The following is a 21,100-nucleotide window of genomic DNA, read 5'->3' as shown; positions in this document are numbered from 1 at the left end:
TAGAAAGAAATAAAATAATTTAACAAGGTGGTAATGTTTGAACATGTATTTGTCTTGTCACAGCAACTTATTGAGAGATGACTGTGTGTGTGTGTGTGTGCGCCTCTCTTTCAGGAGAGGAAGCATAGCAGATTTGGATAGGAAATTTATAGTTTAGTGTTGATACGTTGTTGTAATGGGGTTATCTTATGCTGAATCTAAGTATGTTAAAGTGCATAAAGGGGGCGATTGTTGTGTGCAAATTGTGTGGTTTTAACAAGACTTTCGGTGTATTGAGGAGGTGAAATTACATGAGTTGACCTGGGAGTGTCAGGACTCTGGTGGCACAACTTTTTGTTTAAGATTTTTGAGGTTGTTGTGGAGATGGGTTGATTCTGTCAGTTAGGTTTGGGTTGTTTTTGTTTTTAATAGAGGGAGTTTTATTAAACATGGACGTCTAAGAAGGGGCCCATTATTTTTGTAACAGTGCACTTAAAGAAAACCTGTCAGGTGCTTTGATGAGCTAATAATCAGCTCTCTTTTTTTTCTCATTTTTGTTCTAAGCAGGCCTGCAACAGTGAATAACAGCGGTGACAAATTCTCGGGAGAGCAAATATAAGGTGGGCTTTCCAGATTACAACTGGCTGAGGAGAAGGCTACCAGTGGGGACCTGATCAGATTGAAAGTCCCTGTCTAAAAGGAGGTATGGGTTCCCCAAGCGAATTCGGTCAGATAATGGGACCCATTTTAAAAACAAAGATTTGGCGGAGGCAGAACAGAGGCTGGGGGTGCAACACACGTTTGGAACTGTGTATCATCCTCAGTCCCAAGGGAAAGTAGAAAGGATGAATCTAAATTTGAAGAACAAAATTTGTGCTCAGACGGGGCTAAATTGGGTCGCATCCCTGCCCATTGCATTAATGATCATAAGATGTTCTGTTAACCAATCCACAGGCTTCACGCCGTACGAGCTGTTGACAGGACGACAGTTTCCAGGTCCCTGGACGGCAGTCCCGGCTGAAGAGAGTATAAAAAGTAACAGAACGCATGCAGAATATTGGAAAGAATTAAAAGCTCTTGTGTCTAGTTTCACACAACAGGTTGCAGCAGGAGTGACCACGGTGGACAGGTCCGACGCCAAGGTGGTGTGGCTGAAGGTCATCAAGCGAAAGTGGAAAGACCCGAGGTGGACGGGGCCATTTGAAGTGAACGCTCGTACCACAACAGCGGTCCAGTTGAAGGGGAAAGGCCAGACCTGGTTCCATTGGTCTCAATGTGCAGTGGCAGACGAGAGCTTGGTGGAGACAAGCTCATCCCCAAATAGTCTACCTGGGAAGTCGAAGAAAGAAGAGAAGGATCCGGGGCGTCTCTTCACTCAAAGAGGAGGTGCCAAAGAGGCGTGAAGCGTGATAGGCTGGGGCTCCAGCCTAGAGTTAGAGGAGAGTAGGGGAACCAAAACCATGGGCTTGTGGGGAGATTGGAAAATAACTGGGGTGTTGGCGTGCGTGAGTGTTCTAATGTTTCTTTGTTTTTTGGCAGACAGGTGAATTGCCCAGACGCAGAAGTCTACCCGCTTCAGAGTCCAAATTGATTGCGTTGCCAAGGAAGGTTAAGCGTGAAGTCTCAGGTAAAAGGGATGAGTGCCTCAGCATATATGGTGGACTAGAATTAGACTATGTTAATGGGTCCACCACTTCATTCACGTTTGATTTGTGCAACGTTTTTATCTGTAAGGGAGCTGACAGTAGCTGGAGGGGATTTAATGTGTGGGTGTGTTGGGATTATGCTGTGAACACATATTGTGAAAGGGGAAGTCGTCCTTATGCCAATTGGTGTCGGAACTGGGATCAGGTAAAAGGTTACACTGGGGAAGATTGGGAGGCGTCAGAGCAGGGGCCAGAGAATGAGCTAAAACTTCAGAGAGATTATAGTCCGGCCCAGAATCCATTGACCTTGTCAATGGGGAACTGGTGGCGTCAAAATTCCTTATATTTAGTTCTGGGTGTGGAAACTGTAGGGATAGATCCAAAAAGGTTAATAAAAGTTAATTTTCTTAGTAAAGCTAAACCAATGAGGCCTGTAGTAAGGGACAATGGGACATCACTGATAAAAATTAACCAAAACTCAGATAGGAAGGTAGTTGCAGTTGACTACACTCGCCTGAAAAGATTTAATTGAACGTGCCACCGGATTCAGTGACAGCAATCTCTGGCTGGATTGGGTGGCTCAAAATGCTAGGGAACAGCATGTAGATGATTGTGTTGCCTGTGCTACAGCTAGACCTCGTTTGTTTACTGAGCCTGCGCCTCTGTATCCAGAGGATGAGTGGGGTTATAATTGCATGTTGAGATTAACTAGAGAAGCTGTGGCCACGGGTGACTGCATCACACTGTCAAGTTTATATCCACCAATTGACAAGCGTACGCAGACAGGTTCATTCATACCTAAACAAAATAATTACACCTGTTTTGAATTTTCTACGGACGCCGTGAAATACACTCTGGGAGAAATTGACCCTAGTTGGTGTGAGAGGACGCTCACGGGAAGGACCACAAATAATGTAAGTGACCCAAACACCATAATAGGTACATGGGCTAGAGGTGGGTTGTATTATTACTGTGGACATCACACCCTTTTGGTGCATGTTCCTTTGGGGAGTGTGGGGACATGTGCTATGGTGCGGTTAGGAGCACCATTGATGCTAATAGGGAGTAGGGTAAAAGCCATTCCACAACATGACACGCGTACATTGACAGTCAGATGTAGGAGACGCATGTTGAGGGAAAGAAGCACAACGGGTACACAGATTTATGACCCGAGAACTGACTCGCCTACCTGGATTGACTCGATTGGAGTTCCCAGGGGAGTTCCTGATGAATATAAATTAGTTAACCAAATAGCAGCAGGATTTGAAAGTGTGTTCCTATGGATAACTCCAAATAAAAATGTTGATCGCATTAATTATGTTCATTATAATTTGCTGAGGCTCTCAAACCTTACCAGGGACGCCATGGTGGGCTTTGCAGAACAACTGGGGGGGGAACATGCATGTTGTTTTTCATCTGCGGTGACGCATATTACTGGTCATCATATGTATGTTACACCCCAAGTATTGTTCGGGGAAGATCGCCGCTGTTTGAGTGATCGTGCTCTACTTCTCCCCCCCCATATATATTTCAATAAAATCCTTGTTTTGACGCACCTTATTGGGACTTTGTAGTCGTTTGTCTTTTCTTCAAAATACGAATCGGGACAATAATAGCGAGTCAATCCAGTCCAAAAGCATAAAGAACTATTTTACTATGACAAATAAAACAAATGAATGAGCTCATTTTGCTGAGAGTGGAGAATCTGATTACTTGCGCGGGAGGCTCCACTATTAGCAATACCTGGTGTGAATACATGGTGTGGATGTGTGTGTGACTGGATGAAGGTGGGGATGAATAAATGTGGACAAACCACTTGCCATGCCAGCAAGAGAAAGGGTTTGCTTTGCTTTTGCCATAAGCAAGGGGAGTGGAAGGCTTAATTCTGGCGATGTTGATTTTGGGTTGCTGATGTTTGCTTTGAGAAAATTTCTGTTTTATTGACTGGGGTTAGATTATGGTATTATAGTATATTGTTGGGAGAATGCTAAAGGGGAAACATTTTTTTGATATAACTCATGTTACCATTAACTGAAGAAACACATGACTGATAACTGTTCTAAGTTTATTTTTATAACACAGATTGGATCATAAGGGGGAAAACTGAGTATGGAATGTGAAGTTCAGGTTTTGTTTTTAGGAAGTTCCAAGGATGCAGGCTGTGGATAGAGCCGGGAGTTCGAAAAGATGTGACATGATGATTAAATGGATTTCATTCCTTAAAGACAGGTTTGCAGGGTCGGAGCAAATATACCTGAGAGGAGGATTGCTGAGGTGTTTTGAGGGATGATATGACTAACTGTATTTTTCTTTTAATTTCCTAAGCTTGGGTGGAGCATTTTTAGTTTGACACATGAGATGTGTCAAAAAAGGGGGAATTTAAGGTTTAATTTGAAATGGGTTTTAGGATTATTTTATAACTTTTGGGGTTTTTGATCATTTAGAGATGGTAAAACTGAAGCAGAAATTGTTACTCTAACGGTCCTAGGGACAGAAAATGGTCCCGCCCGATCAGCGGGCGAAGCCGCTGCTGCACGCCGGAAATGAGGCTTCATTTCCCGCAGGTCTGTCAAAGCAGCCCGCTGTTGCTCTTGCTGTTTTCCAGCCCCGGGTCAAATGTGGAGCAAGGGCGCCACCCGGTGGACAAATAAAATTACAATTCTAAGGCCTCTTGTCCAAAACAAAAACGAAACCTAAGCCGTCACCCAGATGTTAACGGTAATAATTCTGCAGTGAAAAATAGCGTTTATAATGGCTTTCAATGGGGCACAAATCGACCCTAAGCCCAATAGTGTAAGTTTATTTGTAGCTTAGCCACTGAAGCTAATTGAAGGAAGTCGGACTTGAATTTTGAAATAAAATCATATCAAACTTTTTTTTTTTTTTTTTTTTGGAGAATTTGGCTATAGTCCATTCAACACTGTGCAAATGGCATGTAATCAAAATTTGAAAATAGCCACAAATCGACCCAAGACCCTCCAGGGGTAAGGAGCAAAATGAAATAAAAAGGCTATACCAAAAACGGGTTATAACATAGGAAATGTGAGTGTTAAAATGAAGTTGGTGTTAACACACAGGAGTTGTTTTTAGGCAGCATTTAGCTATGATAAAATGTATGCATGAGTAATTGCTTATATGCTTAAACTTAATTGATTAAAATGGTTGTTCTCTCTTGGATCTTTTAGTAGAATAGGTGCTTATAATGATTTTCTTGTGAAAGGTGACTTTAGATCAGAGTTAAGGCACTTGCAGCAGCGACAGTTTTGTGTACAGGATGTTGATGATCAGATAAGGCGAGCAATAGGAAACATGCAGGGACGTGAAAGCAGCGCTTAAAATGATGAGTAACGTTGAAGAGTGTATATATATATATATATATATATATATATATATATATATATATATATATATATATATATATATATATATATATATGTATATATATATATATATATATATGTGTGTGTGTACAAATACAAGTCAATAAGTCAAGAACATAATTAGGATCATGCTTTTGATTAAAGAGTCCCAAACATAAGTTAGGGAGGCGCAGGAAAAGCTGTTTTGTTTCCTTTGCAGAAGGTGTGTCTTAAGTGTGTATGTGCTGATTCTGTTGATTCTGAGTACACTCTGTGCAAAGTCAGAGTGACAGGAAACTCCGACTACTCCCCCCACGCGTGTGTTCATTAAAATCAATTGTTTGACCAAGCTCTTCTGGACCATGGTTGTTTTTACTCTCCTTCCTCAATATTTGAACTCTTAACAGTTGTCAAGTATAAAAGTTTTGCACTCTGTCACGGTCTCGATGTCTGCCCGGCCGGCTCCGCAAGGTTACATATGTTTATTGTGTTGCTGCTTTCTTCCACTCGTCATTCTGCCTGGGCGGAGCTCAGGCCCACGCACCTGTCTGCAATTACGCTGCAACGTGTCCTGTCTGTATGGAGACTGAGAGCTGCCAGAGTAATAATGTAGATACAGGCCTCTTTCTCCTTCTGCTGGTGTTCATGGTTTTATTCCATTGATGTTGCTATCATTTGTAAATATATTTATTTGGTGTTATTTTATCAATTTTCTACTACTGTCGTTCATGTATTTAATTTTTTTTGTATTTAAATATGATTTTTTTTAAAGTAATGCTGCGAGATGGACAGTTAAAGGTTTCATTGAATAAAAAAAAAGATTTAAAGATGACTGGTGGCGGAAGCAGAGCACAGACTGTGAGAATCTATCGCCATCGTGTGGTGCAGAGATATATTTCCATTGAATTTAGACTACGAAAGCTTGGCTCACAGAGCAGCTGCAACACGAACAAAAAACATTAAATAGCAACATATTATATTATATTATATTATAGTGCAAACAGTGCAGGCTTCAGCTCTGGGGAAGAAGCTGTTCCTCAGTTTGGGTGGATTCTGTCACTCACAGCGTTGTTAGCCCTCTTGTGCGCGCAGACTGCAACCCCCCCCTCCCCTGCCCCCCCACTGTGCGTTGCCCTGATATCTGCAGTGTGAGGTTGGATCGCTCATTTTCATCCCCACACTGATGCCACTTATTTCGGTCTTTGTTTGACATAAAAGGGCATATTTGTCACTTTATTGCAACTATATTTGCACTCTTGAGCTCCTTCATTCACTGACTGATTATAAAGTTATTACTTGCGTTATGTATTCATCCTTTTGAACATAATTAATGAAGCCACATGTAATCACTAAAATTTGTATTTTGGGTACAATAAGAGAGTTTCAGATGGAATGCTGTTTTGTTTAAATTTCACCAACTTGCTGATGCCCACGGTTGTGAGTGCAGCTTCTTACTGTACATGGGTGGATGGTTGTAAATCACATCACAGATGCCAAAAACCTCTCAAACCAAGCCCTCTTGCCGGTGATGCTGTGCGCAACCTCGTGACAACCACATGACTGATACTAACTCCTGAGCTGACTGTATGCTAACATGCGCCACAAATAAGGGTCATATTTGGATTTAAAACAATCACCGAGAAGCTTCCACTGAATGCTACTTTCCCCTGCATGACACTGAAATCATTAACACATACTAACCCTCACTTATGCTCTTCAGTTTTCTCAGAAATGGATTAAGCCTACACCTAAACCAACGGATATGTTCACTGACTTTTTCTCTTAGTCTGGAAATACTTAGTCAGCCCATTACGCAATTGAATTGATTATCATGACCCTCACTAATAGCCACTTACTAAACTAAGAGTAATGTGCAAAACCCATTAGCCAAAGTAGTATAAATATTTTAACTTTTAGCAAATCCAGCAGGTTAATTAAGTGATTTCACATCATATGTTCAAACAGCTTGTCAGTTTTTAATATATCCCATGTACGCATACTTAAGCTTTAAAAATAAAGAAAAGTGCAATGACCTGATAGATGTTTGCTGAAAATTGTGGTTTACATCAGCACCTACATTAAAATACAAAGACCCTGTTTTGTGTGAGCTGCTCGATACCATGAAGCAAGACCTCTGAACATCTCAGTTTTTACACACACACACACACACACACACACACAAGTGCAAGCAAATGGTGTTTTATATGCTGTTGTCTAAAATATTATAAAATAAACCGTCTCTTTTTATATGTGGGGGGGGGGGCACTCAAAAAACGGAGGGGACAGGCTGGCACCAGAACACCACAGGTCTGCCCCGAGATGAGTGTGAAAATGTGATTATCAACAAGCCCACCTGGACTTCAGTTAGGTCGCACGCTTGTCCAGAGTTCACTTTGTCTTCAAGCGTTTTAATTTAAAACATAAAGTGAGGCCTACCCCAAGCTAAAAGAAGGCAGATTATGTTCTCAGATAAAGCAAGCAATGAGGGCGAAGCAGAGAAAGTACCTGCACAATACATTCACATAAATCAAAATGGAATTTCTTTGAGGACACAAACATCTGGGGAGTAAACAGCTGTTTCAATACCTAATCACAGATTGTGCTCTCTGTTTTACACGTTTTTAGTAAGGCATAATTAACTAAAAGGCTAGAGAGATGAAAGGATGCCAAGCTGATACCAGGCCTCAGTCACATGGATTGTTTCTTAAATTCTGAAATTAAGTGGACATGCAAAAAGATCTGGCACTTCATATATTAAACTGAGAAGCTGTGCTGACCCAAGAAAGCGCCCAGAAATTTGGGCAAATGTCTGCTCTGAAGTTTTTAGCCAAACCAAACTGCAGGTCAGTTTAAAGCGCAAAATTGTGCAAGTAGTCCAAACTAAACCGTTCTTGAGATGCAGAAATGTTGTCACACACAAAAATCAGACGATTGTGCCTCCAAACAAATTGCACTTACAAATGCTTGTAACATAAATGATGAAAATAGTAACTGCAAAGTTGAGACTGAACAGTGTTTCAGTTAAAGTGATAAGCTAGCCATTCAGCTGACTCATTGGTGATTGCAATGATTGCAGGTTTCATTATAGAAGAATATCAAGGAGAAGACAGATGGCAGGGAGTCAGAAACGGGGGATGGAAATGCAAGATATTGAGGACAACTTATGAGCCCAGGCGTCAGGTGTGAACAACAACAATAACTGGGCTGTATTTAGGTGTACAGATCACATGACCATCAAAAGAGCAGTGTAGGAATGAGAGAAGATCAACAGGGGAGCACACAAAGAGGTTTATGGACACAAACTGGGAGAGGTGGCATGCTCAGTTGATCAGTAGAATACCACACTAGACTTTCTTCCAGGACGGTTGAGGACCCTGTTGTGGGGGCGAAGCTTGGGTCCAATGTTCCCTCTAATTTTTCATGTGTCTGAGCGAACACACAAACTCTCTGAGCGGTCCCTTGGACCACTGTGAGCAACAGCAGGCGTGTGCACTGTGGTCACGTCAGCATTGAATCCATCCAAGTTACATGGTTTATTAAAATAATCAAATTACAACATTTAAATTTATGTTAGACTTTTTTTTAATTAACTCCTTTAGCCCACTTACAACAAAAATTTAAAAAAAAACTTGTTCATGACCTGTGTAGTATGTTAACACTATTGGAAGTAAAAATAACTTGAACTCCAATTTTGAAAACGCAACTTTCTTTTTTAAAAAAAAAAAAAAAAGCTCTGACTTGTATTATGAGTATGAGTCTGTGGTCTGGGAGAGAGTCCTGTAACTCTCTGTCTGCAAAATACAGTATATAATGACCAATGTTGGGCAATTAATTATATAATTACGTCTTCAAAAAAGTAACTGATCTATGCAAACAAAGTTTTTTGCAGCTGTTTACTTAAAATGCAGCCAAGGCGTTTTTTTAAATAAACATTTCAAACTATTTACAGAACAATCAGCTGTTCTGCATCAAATTTGATGCCACACAAATTATTTGTGCCACTCCAAAAATAATTTCAAATCAAAATCAAATCAAATCACTTTTATTGTCACATCACATGTGCAGGTACATTGGTACAGCACATGTGAGTGAAATTCTTGTGTGCGAGCTTCACAAGCAACAGAGTTGTGCAAAATACAATAATGTAAACAAGCAAAATACAAGAATGGCTACATCTGAAACTAATAAATATATGTACAATATATAATAGTATATGCATTTCTGGATGTGTATACTAAATATTTTTCTACGTGTGTGTGTGTGTGTGTGTGTGTGTACACATATTTTACAAATTAAATAGAGTCAACAATAAATAAAATATATAAAAATATACAGAGTTGAGACATGTGCAAAACAGTGGCGTTACTGTACAGTGTGGAGTGCATAATGTTAAAGTTCCAGTAGTGAAGCTGAGGTGTCTATGAAGTGTTCAGCAGTCTGATGGCCTGATGGAAGAAGCTGTCTCTCAGTCTGCTGGTACGGGACCGGATGCTGCAGAACCTCCTTCCTGATGGAAGCAGTCTGAACAGTTTATGGCTGGGGTGACTGGAGTCCTTGATGATCCTCCCCGCTTTCCTCAGGCACCGCTTCCTGTAGATGTCTTGGAGGGAGGGAAGCTCACCTCCAATTATCCGTTCAGAGCACCGCACTACTCGCTGGAGAGCTTTGCAGTTGTAGGCGGTGCTGTTGCCATACCAGGTGGTGATGCATCCAGTGAGGATGCTCTCAATGGCACAGTGATAGAAGGTCCTGAGGATGCGGGGGCTCATGCCGAATCTTTTCAGTCTCCTGAGAAAGAAGAGGCGCTGCTGCGCCTTCTTCACTGTTTTGTTTGTGTGTACTGACCACGTAAGATCCTCAGCCAGATGTACACCAAGGAACCGGAAGCTGCTCACTCTCTCCACAGCAGCGCCGTTGATGGTGATGGGGGTGTGTACTTCTCTGCACCTCCGGAAGTCCACTATCAGCTCCTTTGTCTTTGCGACGTTGAGTGTGAGATGGTTGTCTTGACACCAGTGGGTCAGGGCGCTGACCTCCTCCCTGTAAGCCGTCTCATCACCATTGGTGATAAGACCCACCACTGTAGTGTCGTCCGCAAACTTCACAATGATGTTGGAGTTGTTAGTGGCTGTGCAGTCGTAGGTGTAGAGTGAGTACAGGAGAGGGCTCAGTACACACCCCTGTGGGGCACCAGTGTTCAGTGTGATGGGGGATGAGGTGATGCTGCCCAGTCTGACCACTTGGCGTCTGTCAGACAGGAAGCTAAGGATCCAGCTGCAGAGGGAGCTGCTCAGTCCTAGATCCTGCAGTTTCCTGTCCAGCTTCGAGGGAACGATGGTATTGAATGCTGAGCTGTAATCTACAAACAGCATTCTCACATACGTGTCTCTCTTCTCCAGGTGTGACAGGGCAGTGTGTAGTGTCAAGGCTATGGCATCATCAGTGGACCTGTTGTGGCGGTATGCGAACTGTAGAGGGTCCAGTGAGTCGGGTAGTGCAGAGCAGATGAAGTCCCTGACCAGCTTCTCGAAGCATTTGCTTACGATGGGGGTCAGGGCTACAGGTCGCCAGTCGTTCAATGAGGAGATGGTGGAGGATTTGGGTACAGGGACGACGGTGGCCATTTTGAAGCAGGCTGGGACTACAGACAGAGAGAGGGAAAGGTTGAAGATGTGCGTGAACACTGCAGCCAGCTGAGCCGCGCATGACTTGAGGACGCGGCCGGGAATCCCGTCCGGACCAGTAGCTTTGCGTGCGTTCACCTTCCTGAAGCACTTCCGCACATCCTCCTCAGACACAGTGTGCGCACTGACGTCATCCGCGGTGCGCACACTGTCCGGTCTCATGGTGTTCGCTGTGTCGAATCTAGCGTAGAATACGTTTAGATCCTCACACAGAGAGGCCGTGGTCTGCGGTGTGCTGGTTTTCCCTCTAAAGTCTGTGATCGTGTTTAGTCCCTGCCACATACTCCGAGGGTTGTCGAACTGTTGCTCCACCCTGTCCCTGTACTCACGTTTGGCTGCTTAGATAGTCTTCCGGAGTTGGTAATGTGCGTGTTTGTAGTCCGATGTGTTCGCGGAGGCAAAGGCGGTGCTCCGTGCCGCCAGTGCCGCGCGAACATCTCCGTTAATCCAGGGTTTTTGATTTGGGAAGGATTTAACTGTTCTGGATGGGACGACATCTTCCACGCATTTCCTGATAAATCCGCAGACTGAGTCTGTGTACTCGTCAATGTCCCTAGCAGCCACGTGAAACATTTCCCAGTCCGCGTGATCAAAACAGCACCGCCCTCCGGGTTGGAGCTTCCTGTTTCAGCTTCTGCCTGTAGGCGGGCAGGAGCAGGATGGAGCGGTGATCTGATTGGCCGAATGGGGTGCGGGGGAGGGCTTTGTACGCATCCCGGAAAGAGATGTAGCAGTGGTCGAGTAGCCGGTCTCCACGAGTGTTAAAATGGATGTGTTGGTGGAGTTTGGGTGAGACTTTCTTCAGGTTTCCCTTATTAAAGTCTCCGGCTGTGATAAACGCTGCCTCTGGGTGTGCGGTTTCCTCACTGCTGATCGCGCTGTACAGTTCCCTGAGTGCTCGGTCAGTGTCGGCTTGTGGGGGAATGTAAACAGCCGTAATAATCACTGCTGTAAATTCCCTCGGTAGCCAGAATGGCCGGCACTTAATCATCAGGTACTCCAGGTCCGGTGAGGTCCAGGTCCACTTATGCTTACTCCAAGCACCGCTGCGAGTTTGGCCGTCAGTGTCAGTTTTCGGATTCGCCTGCTGAGCTGCTGGTGGAGATCCACCCGGACCCAGTGGCGTGTCTAGAAAATTTTTGTTGGGGGGCCAGGTAGGGGCACAGATTTGGAGAAGGGTGGCAGATGTAATTGGCAGATAATGTTTTAAAAAAAAAAATCTACCAACCGTTAACCATAATTCAATAATCCTATAAACCTAATAACCGAATGCGCTTTTAATTCTTATTAGAATGAGATTTTAACCACTATGGTGCAAAGTTTTTAGATACTGCGTTGATAAAGTACAAGAGATACAATCAGTGCTTTGTCAGTGTTTACTCAGCATTCAAGGACAGCAATATTTGCATAATATTTTTACTGACATATAGTGCACATATGTTTTGGGCAAAAACATTTTTGAATATTAAAATACGAACATTTGTAACAAAGAATTGACAAATTAGCCAATGCCAATGCAAAACCAATGCCTATTAAAAAAAAGAAGATAATCTTCTCACAAACTGGTGTTTGATTTTGAAACAGGAAAAAAGTGGGGAAACAACTGAAAAGACTAACATTTGAATAAAACCTGAAAGCAAGTAAATACTTTCTATGCTGCCTTATGGTAAACTTTGGTAATATTGATCAAGAACAACACTGGCTGATGATGAAATACAGTCAGCTGGCATGGTGACACTGCCAGTATTAACCTGCAGGGCTGGACCGGGACAGAAAATCAGGCATTTTGACTAGAGACCGGCCCACCAGGTATTAAAGCCATAAAGACTTTGACTGAAAACAAATGCTGTTGTGACAGTGATGTACACTGTCTTGTTGGTATATGTATGATTTCTATACATTTTACGTCAGATAAAAACTTTGGTTGTAAGATTTAGATAATTATTTAATAAAAGCTAGATATTTTAAATGAGAATAAGAAAGAAAAGTATTTCTTTGTGCCCCACCTTTCCCTGTTAATGCCCTACCTGGCCCCCTGGCAAAACTTTCCTAGATCCACCCCTGCACAGTTGCCAGCTGTCAGCTACATAAAAAAGGATCCTGGTGTTATTTGTGTCTCAGAAACAGTTCATAACTTCCCTTCAACTCATTCATGTGAACTAAAAGGTAAACCTGTTTCTCCATCACCTGTTCAGCTCTGATGATTCAGTAAGGACATCTCCTGGTTTCATCTTCATGTTTCCCTCTCACCACATATCCAAACCGATATCATGACCAGCAGCTTTTACAGCTGTGACTCCAGCAAACATCAGCTGATACTAGAAAGTAATATCAAATAAATTCTAACAACAGCTGATCAAGCTTAAATGTGCTGCTGTTGTTTAGCGCGACATCTGCTGGTTTCCTCTTTCTGGCGCAAAGTGGGCGATAAATAAACAAGGGAGAAAAGCCAATCAGCTGATCATTGATCAGTTTCATGATTGAAGTAGCAACAGGAGAGGCAGGGGAGAGGATGAGAGGAGAAGAGGCAGCTGTGCAGCGTAACGACAGAATAACTCCAGCTTTGTGTCTTTTTTTCATTATAGCGAAAGTCCGGGACAAACTGTGTTCCTTCTCAGCTCAATACGAAACGTGTAATATTTTCTCTGAATGAGGGACCATTCCATTTTTTTAAAGAGCCGTTGGCAACTCTACTAACTAACCTTATGAATAAAATAAAGTTCACTATCAGTAACGTCATAGCACCCACCCAGCTGTATATAAACTCTGTCAAGCTGGCTAGAACCAGTACTAGTTATTGCAACTGAGGGTAAAAAGTCAGCACAACGAAAATAAACTCCACCTAAACTTGGTTTATATCTGACCCAGATAGACTGCAGGTCATAACTTCTTACCTGAAGTTCAGTTCACCTGACACTCGGACTGGCGGTGTTCCAGATCTACTGGCGTTTAGATCAACTGGCGTTGGTCGAACAGATGTGTGGCAGTCTTGCGTTTCAGGAGCTGCTACCAACAAACCAGCAAAAAAACGCCAAATGTGTCATCTGTGACACTTGTGAGGTTATCTCAAACACACTCCGTCAGTCTTGATGCTGTTGAACAACAAAATGTTTAAAATGTGGCGAGTTTATCTGGTGATATCCTCATTCGCGACGCGATCGCGAAAACAGCAAACAATTAACACCACGCCGATGTTGTTCACAGGACAGCAAGAGTAAACGATCGGGAGACTCTTGTCGTCGTTATCGTTCCGCTCGCACGGTTTATTTCTCCGATTTCAGCGTTTTTGCTTCACAACTACAGCGAGCAGTTTACTTTGTGCACTAACATGGAGTCGAGTCAACCAGCGCCACCTCTGGCCAAGTGCCACAGCCTACAGCCAGATCAACCTGTGACACACATCTGCACCACGTTTGAATTCGTGTCATGCACATTTGTACCTTTCAACTGTGTCTGTTTAAATCACGGGCTTAAAATGGACCTGATATCAGGACAGGAAAGGGACATTACTGAACAGGGTTGCTTACAGTTCTTTTGTCTTTTTTCTTATTATTTTCTTTTGGGACTATATAGGAAATTGGACTAGAATGATGTTGCAGTTTTCAGCCAATCATTTCATTGACCCACAGATTTAGCCTAGGCTACCTTTGTTTTGTTTTTTTTATCACCCCCATTTTACAACAAATACCAGTAAAGCAGAGGTTGTAATTTATTTGCCATTATTCAGTTTTGGTTTTGCAAATAATCTGAATGAGCCTCTGTAGTAACTCAGAGGGTGACTGATATCAGGAACTTTCTAAACAATGAATCAAAGCTAGAGATGACTTAAGGCTTTCAGGATGACTTTTAAACACAATGAAGGATTCCCCTGTAGGCTACCAATCACTAATAGTATTGTATTTGCTAAGTGTGAGCTGGTTGGTGTCAGTTTATCTATGCAGACAAGGCATTACCTCCTGGGTTTCCACACTACCTGTCCCTCTGGAGGCACAGACAGCTTTGGGTGGGGCTGAGACTTAGTAAGGTGGTGGTGGTTTTTGAGTTTGTTAATGAGGCTATGCCACCCAGTAATCTGTGTGTTCCTCATTGAAAAGTGGAATTTATTTGGAAAAATATTTCAGTACATTATACATCTGTGATTTTAATTTGTACATTTTTCCTTTTAAAATTGCTTTGTCCACAAAACAGCAGCCATTGATCAGATCAGAAACAATATTATTTACTTGTGTATCCTTTGACAGGTATGACTGGTGGATTTTTGTTGTTTGAAACAGAAAAGCTCTGATTGTGTCAGAAACTATATTTAGATTGAGCACAAACGTTTGACTGTCTGACTAAGAAAGCCTCACTTATTTTTATGTGATGCTATATCGGTGCACTTCTATTTTGAAGGCGACACATCTAGGTTATTGTCTGTGAGCCAGTCACATGCTTGTGTTTGTAAATTAACACCCATTTGGGCTAAAAAAAAACAAAAAAAACAACACTTTTTTTTCTTTATTTATTTTTTTTTATAATGTAGCACAGTACTGCAACAGCAACTCTCTGGGTGCTCCTGCTAATGTCTCCTGGTGTTGTGCACAGTACTGGGCCAGAAAACTTGGCCAGTGGAGCCCACCATGAGTTGGTTTTGGAACTGTGTAATGTAGACCTGACCATAGGGACTGATTGCTTTTCCTGTCTCCTTGCCAGAGCTTAACCACAGAGAGGGAAGCTCTGCAGGTTCTGTGCGCTGTAATGGCAGTGGGTGGCTTTGTGTGCATGTATTTTAACATCTCGCAAATCACACACCTCAGATCAACCTTTTTTCGTTATGACATAAAAAACAGCCAGGGTGGTGAGCTGATATTTAAGTTGTGCCTTTCCTCTGAATGTTTCTGTGTTAAAACAGGGGCAGAGAATGGCTCCTCTTCCCAGGGTGTGGTGGGGCAGACCGGGCCTGTGGTCAGCTCCACGGGGGGAGTATCCAAGACCTCCAAGGGCCAAGGGTCTACAGAGAAGGAAGAACAAGCTGGTAACCAGAAAAGAGCCCGTCGGCAGTGGGAATCCTGGAGCGCCGAGGACAAAAACAGCTTTTTTGAGGGTCTTTATGAGGTAAAGCTTGCAACAACCTTTTACCAAGTTAAAAGTTTACCATGTGTAGATCTTTTGACGTCGTAGATTCACGGCTGCCCTCCTTTGTTCCCAGCACGGGAAGGATTTTGAGGCCATCCAGAACAACATTGCAATGAAGTACAAGAAGAGAGGCAAGCCAGCAAATATGGTGAAGAACAAGGAACAGGTCCGCCACTTTTACTACCGAACTTGGCACAAGATCTCCAAACACATCGACTTCGCTAACGGTGAGTTGCTTTTTTTCTCTCTCTCTTAATTCACCTTGGAATTTTTGATCCCCAAATATGAAGTTTGTACACTGTAATGACTTTATCGAATGACGCCTCATAAAAATGTGTACAACTCATACAACAAGGTGATGTCTTAGGCTGATCTTAATTGGTTTATTTTAGGTTTGTGTTTAGTTGTTTCAGTTATGCTACTTACTGCAGACACTGTGAATGAGAAGTAAAGAAGAGATGCTGTTAAACAGCCACATATATTATTATTTTTTCCTACAACAGAACTCACACTGACATTTTTGTTTTTTAGCAAGCAAAACATATGTTAAAGAAGTTCACCAGATAAGCTGGAGCTCTTTTCCCCTACAAAAAGCACCCAGTGTTACTCTCATGTTATCTTTATGTAGCACGCACAGGCCTCCACCAGTGTTGTGACTTGTGCTTCCTTTCCTTCTCAGTGTACTCCAGGGTGTTAAAGAAATCTTCTCAAGAACTGTACGGCCTCATCTGCTACGCCGAGCTTCGCAAAAAAGTTGGAGGATGTAAGTGAGGGCTGTGAAAGCGCTTGGATGCAATGTAGACTGCGTGTGTTTTGCTGTTTGTTCTGCTGGTTGTGGACACAGGGGATGTGATTAAACTCCAGATGATCCCTGTGGCTCGGGGCAGTTGCCCCTGAGGAGCATGTCTTAACTAGCTGTCTTGTGTTTTGTCTTTGACAGTGATGGATGATAAGAATGTGGCAAAGCTGAACGAACTCATCCAGCAAGGGTAAGTCTGTGGCAGAAGCTTTGGCTAGTGGGTTTACGTACACATCTGGGATTGTGATACTTTAAACTGATGCACTAGATCACATTTGGAAAGATACAGATTAGCACTTTGCTAGTATGAAAAACAAATCTGAGGGCTGAGTTGACAGTATGTAGTCAGATGCTTTCTCTGTGGCACGGCAAGGTTTAGAGCTTACAACATATATGAATAAAGATTCTTCTGTTCCACCAGGGCCACCACCGTGCGCTCTAAGGGGAGGAACCTGCGGATCAAAGCTCCAATGTGCCGAGCGTTGAAGAAACTTTGTGATCCAGATGGTGAGTATGAGCCTGCAGAAACCCAGCACACGCGTTACAGAACAAGCACTGAAAACCTCACTGATGGTGAGACTGGGGGGTTCACGGGGGCGGGGCTTTTTTACAAAAACCATGGCATCAAGTGGGCTGGTGGTGTTTCCATGGTAACTTTGGGTGCAAAGTGAGGAGGATGAAGGAGATGACTGTTCTGACCAGCTGTCATCAACCCCTCTGCTCAATAACACCCACTCATCACACTTACTGAAAATATTTGCTTTCATCAAGGGTAGAAAAAGACTGTCTCTTGTCATTGTTGTATGTAAATCTGTGAATGGATCCCACCGAGATTGATGGCTGCCTTTTCATTTTGTCGTGGTTGATTAAGTGAGAGAGCATAGTTGAGTTTATAGGTTTTGGGCTTTTCTTATAGTGGCTGAATCTGTAATTTTGTGTCCTGCAGGAGTGAGTGATGAAGAGGACCAGAAGCCGGTGCGTCTGCCCTTGAAGGTGGCAGTGGAGCTCCAGCCACGCAGTAACCACTCCTGGGCCCGAGTTCAGAGTCTTGCCCACAACCCTCGCCTCAGGTCTGACATGGATAAGAACCACAATATATTTTCAAAAGCATAACATCCAAGAGTCGGAGAGATGTCATAACTTCATTAATTCATTTTCTATTATTATTTTATTTATTTATTTTATTAGTTCAAGCCATGGTGATGCAACAAAGCCTGAGCTAATTTAAGAACCTCTTCTTGGCTTCAGACTGCTTATTTCAGTTTGATGGTTTGCATGTTTTCCACCGTTTTCTGGGTCAGCTCTTTTTTTTTTTTTTTTTTTTTTTTTGTGCAAATTAAATATGTGTGTATATGTTTTTTTTTTAAGCTAACTCGTGAAATTTGAAAAGTGTAAACACCCTCAGACATGATGCTGTTCAAAGTTTAAACTCTATTTCTTTCATTTTTAATTTTTGTTCTCAGTTCAGTTTTCAGTTAGTGTTCAGACTGGGTTTGCTTCTTTTGAGGTTCAGTTTCGTTTTTACTGGTTTCAGTGTTAGGGTTTTTTTTTTGTTTTTTTGTTTAATTATTATGATAATAAGGGTTATTTATCATGGGTAGGTTGAAGAAGGGTAAAGACTTTGTGAAAATGGCTGAATTACAGCAATGTCAGTATGCATTTGTTTGCAAACGTGACAAAACAAATATAGTAAAACTATACATTAATGAACATTTCTGTTTTATTTTAGTTATTTTTGGAGCACGTAGTTGGCGTTTTGATTTTTCCCACACAGGATTATTTCGGTTTTAGAAAACTCTATTAAATTTGATCCACAGTAGTCTAAGTGTAAAATGTAGAAGTAGTTTATGTCAGACGTATTCGACCTGGTAGTGTTGTATTTTGCAAAGTTGACATCAAATGTTTTTTCTGTTTTCTCAGGATGGTGGTGGAGCTCCACAGGAAAATTTCCAGCCTCATAGAGTATCTGAAACAGAAGTGGGCTTATCATGACCAGTGGATTGTATCCTTTTTAACGCGTTAATTTCGACAGCTATAAATATAATATAATATAATATAATATAATATAATATATCATGTTGCTATTTAATGTTTTTTGTTCGTGTTGCAGCTGCTCTGTGAGCCAAGCTTTCGTTGTCTAAATTCAATGGCAATATATCTCTGCACCACACGATGGCGATAGATTCTCACAGACAGTCTGTGCTCTGCTTCCGCCACCAGTCATCTTTAAATCTTTTTTTTAATTCAATGAAACCTTTATTTAACTGTCCATCTCGCGGCATTACTTAAAAAAAATCATATTTAAATACAAAGAAGATTAAATACATGAACGACAGTAAATTGATAAAATAAGAGCAAATAAATATATTTACAAATGATAGCAACATCAATGGAATAAAAGCATGAACAGCAGCAGAAGGAGAAAGAGGCCTGTATCTACATTATTACTCTGGCAGCTCTCAGTCTCCATACAGACAGGACACGTTGCAGCGTAATTGCAGACAGGTGCGTGGGCCTGAGCTCCGCCCAGGCAGAATGACGAGTGGAAGAAAGCAGCAACACAATAAACATATGTAGCCTTGCGGAGCCGGCCGGGCAGACACCGAGACAGAGTGCAAAGATTTTATACGTGACAACACACACAAAAAAAATCAGAATGTGTTTGTGATTTGGATTTTTATTTAAAGGTGAAACCTTTTTTCTTTTCTTGTTTTGCCAGATTAGACATTTTGATTCATTTCATTTAGTTTTTTTGTTTTACTTTGATGCTATAATAGATGTTTTTAAAATGTAGTCATATTTAATACTATATTGCATCATGGCAAAAAAACAGTCTCCTCAAGCTGCTTTATACTGTAAGGTAAAAACACTACAGTAAAAGCCAGAAAACCCCAACAATCCAATGATCCCCTTTGAGCAAGCACTGGGCGACAGTGGGGAGGAAAAACTCCCTTTAGGAAGAAACCTCCGGCAGAACCAGGCTCAAGAAGGGGCGGCCATCTGCTGCGACCGGTTGGGGGTGGGTGGGCAATCTCAGTCCACGAGGGCCGGTGTCCCTGCAGGTTTTAGATGTGTCCTCGAACCAACACAGCTGATTTAAACGGCTAAATTAGCTCCTCAACATGTCCTGAAGTTCTCCAGAGGCCTGGTAACGAACTAATCATGTGATTCAGGTGTGTTGAGCCAAGGTGAGATCTAAAACCTGCAGGGACACCGGCCCTCGTGGACTGAGAATGCCCACCCATGATATAGGGAGACAAGATGAAGTATACTTCTAATGGCCTATTTTAGCAGTTAATTTTTAACAATCAACTGGTGGTAATCCATCATCAGAATTGAGGAAAGGTGGTGTTGATGGAGACTCTACAGGAGGATTCACTGGGGAAGCCATACCTGCACTTCTGCCAGGGTGTCTTGGACGTACCTGAATAAATGTAGTTTTCCCTGGAAGTGGACGAGGATTAATCTGAGACGGAGTCTCCTCAGAACATCTCCCCATCATGCTTCTATGGTCCAACGATGCCAGCTTTTGTCCTTTCTGTTTTTCTAATTTAAGCTGGAGTTGAGCGTCTTTCACTCTAGATTTTAGATGACCTATCTCTTTTTCTTCATTGGCAGCCTTTTGGATAATCTGGTTCACTGGTCCAATGAGCTCCTCTCTTTGTCGGAATAAAGCGTACTCGGAAGACTTTACCATGTCATTGTACTGCTTTTTAAATGATTCCAGCTCCCGTGTTTTATCTAGTAAAGCTGCATCTAGATCCTTGCATCTGATACGTAGACAGTTCAGCTGTTTTTCAAGAAACTCCTTCGTTGTTCCAACAAAGGGGGTGCCTTCCACTCCGTCTACGTATTTCTTTTTCACGTTGTGGAACATATCCCTAAATTCCACCTTTTCTTTTCCTCTCAAGTGACCTGAATGTGGAAATGCCTTTTCAAAGGACAAAACGCACTGGCACAATTCCTCTTGGAAGTAGCGCTCTTTCTTCTCCAGCCAATTCACTTTGGATATAAATCTTTCCCGTTGCTTTTTTGTGGAGCGCAGTTTCTCTTCCAGCGCCACCTTTTCAGCCAGTGCCTGATTGTGTGCCGCTTTTACTTTGTGCCGGTCCACTGCTGTCTTTCTGTGGTTTTCCTGCTCTGTGCTTAGGGCCTTTTTGACGTCTTCAATTTTCTTTTTCAAAGAATCAACTTCGTCTTCAAGCATAGCCTTCATTTTCTTTTCCAAGGCCAGAGCTCTAATATTACTCTGGCATTTCTGCTTGATCGCCATATTCTGGGCCTTTTGGTCGTCTATCACTTTGCCCATTTGATCTGTCTCCTCTGTTAATTCTTTCATGTTTTTAACCATAAATTCATTTTCGTCTTGTAACTGTGTATTATGCCACAAAACACCGTCAATCCAACCCTGCGAGGATTGACGTTCTTCCTCGCGTTCCTTAACCGCATTGACGGTCACACCTCTACTATTTTTTACTGCCGTCTGCAGCTTTTCTATTTTGGAGTCATACATGTTGA

At 42.3% G+C, this 21,100-nt stretch overlaps 1 protein-coding gene across 1 annotated transcript in view; it reads left to right on the top strand.

Annotated features, from left to right (window-relative positions):
- The window catches only part of LOC146575901 (protein cramped-like), a 132,038-nt gene extending 113,517 nt beyond the window's left edge, over window positions 1-18,521 (top strand). Inside the window, exons 2-7 of the mRNA XM_085272508.1 lie at window positions 15,560-15,762; window positions 15,857-16,010; window positions 16,463-16,546; window positions 16,724-16,772; window positions 17,004-17,089; window positions 17,529-18,521. Coding sequence (XP_085128634.1) covers window positions 15,560-15,762; window positions 15,857-16,010; window positions 16,463-16,546; window positions 16,724-16,772; window positions 17,004-17,089; window positions 17,529-17,695 — 743 coding nt within the window. The 3' untranslated portion in view covers window positions 17,696-18,521. The remainder of the gene's footprint in view (window positions 1-15,559; window positions 15,763-15,856; window positions 16,011-16,462; window positions 16,547-16,723; window positions 16,773-17,003; window positions 17,090-17,528) is intronic.
- Window positions 18,522-21,100: the final 2,579 nt, after the last annotated feature.

This window comes from Mchenga conophoros, linkage group LG4 (assembly GCF_057382185.1).
Source record: "Mchenga conophoros isolate Kocher_MC1m ecotype Shallow Benthic linkage group LG4, M_conophoros_male_GT1.1, whole genome shotgun sequence".
NCBI classification, from domain to species: Eukaryota; Metazoa; Chordata; class Actinopteri; order Cichliformes; family Cichlidae; genus Mchenga; species Mchenga conophoros.
The sequence above is the reverse complement of the archived record's forward strand: the minus strand, read 5'-3'. Positions and strand labels throughout refer to the sequence as shown.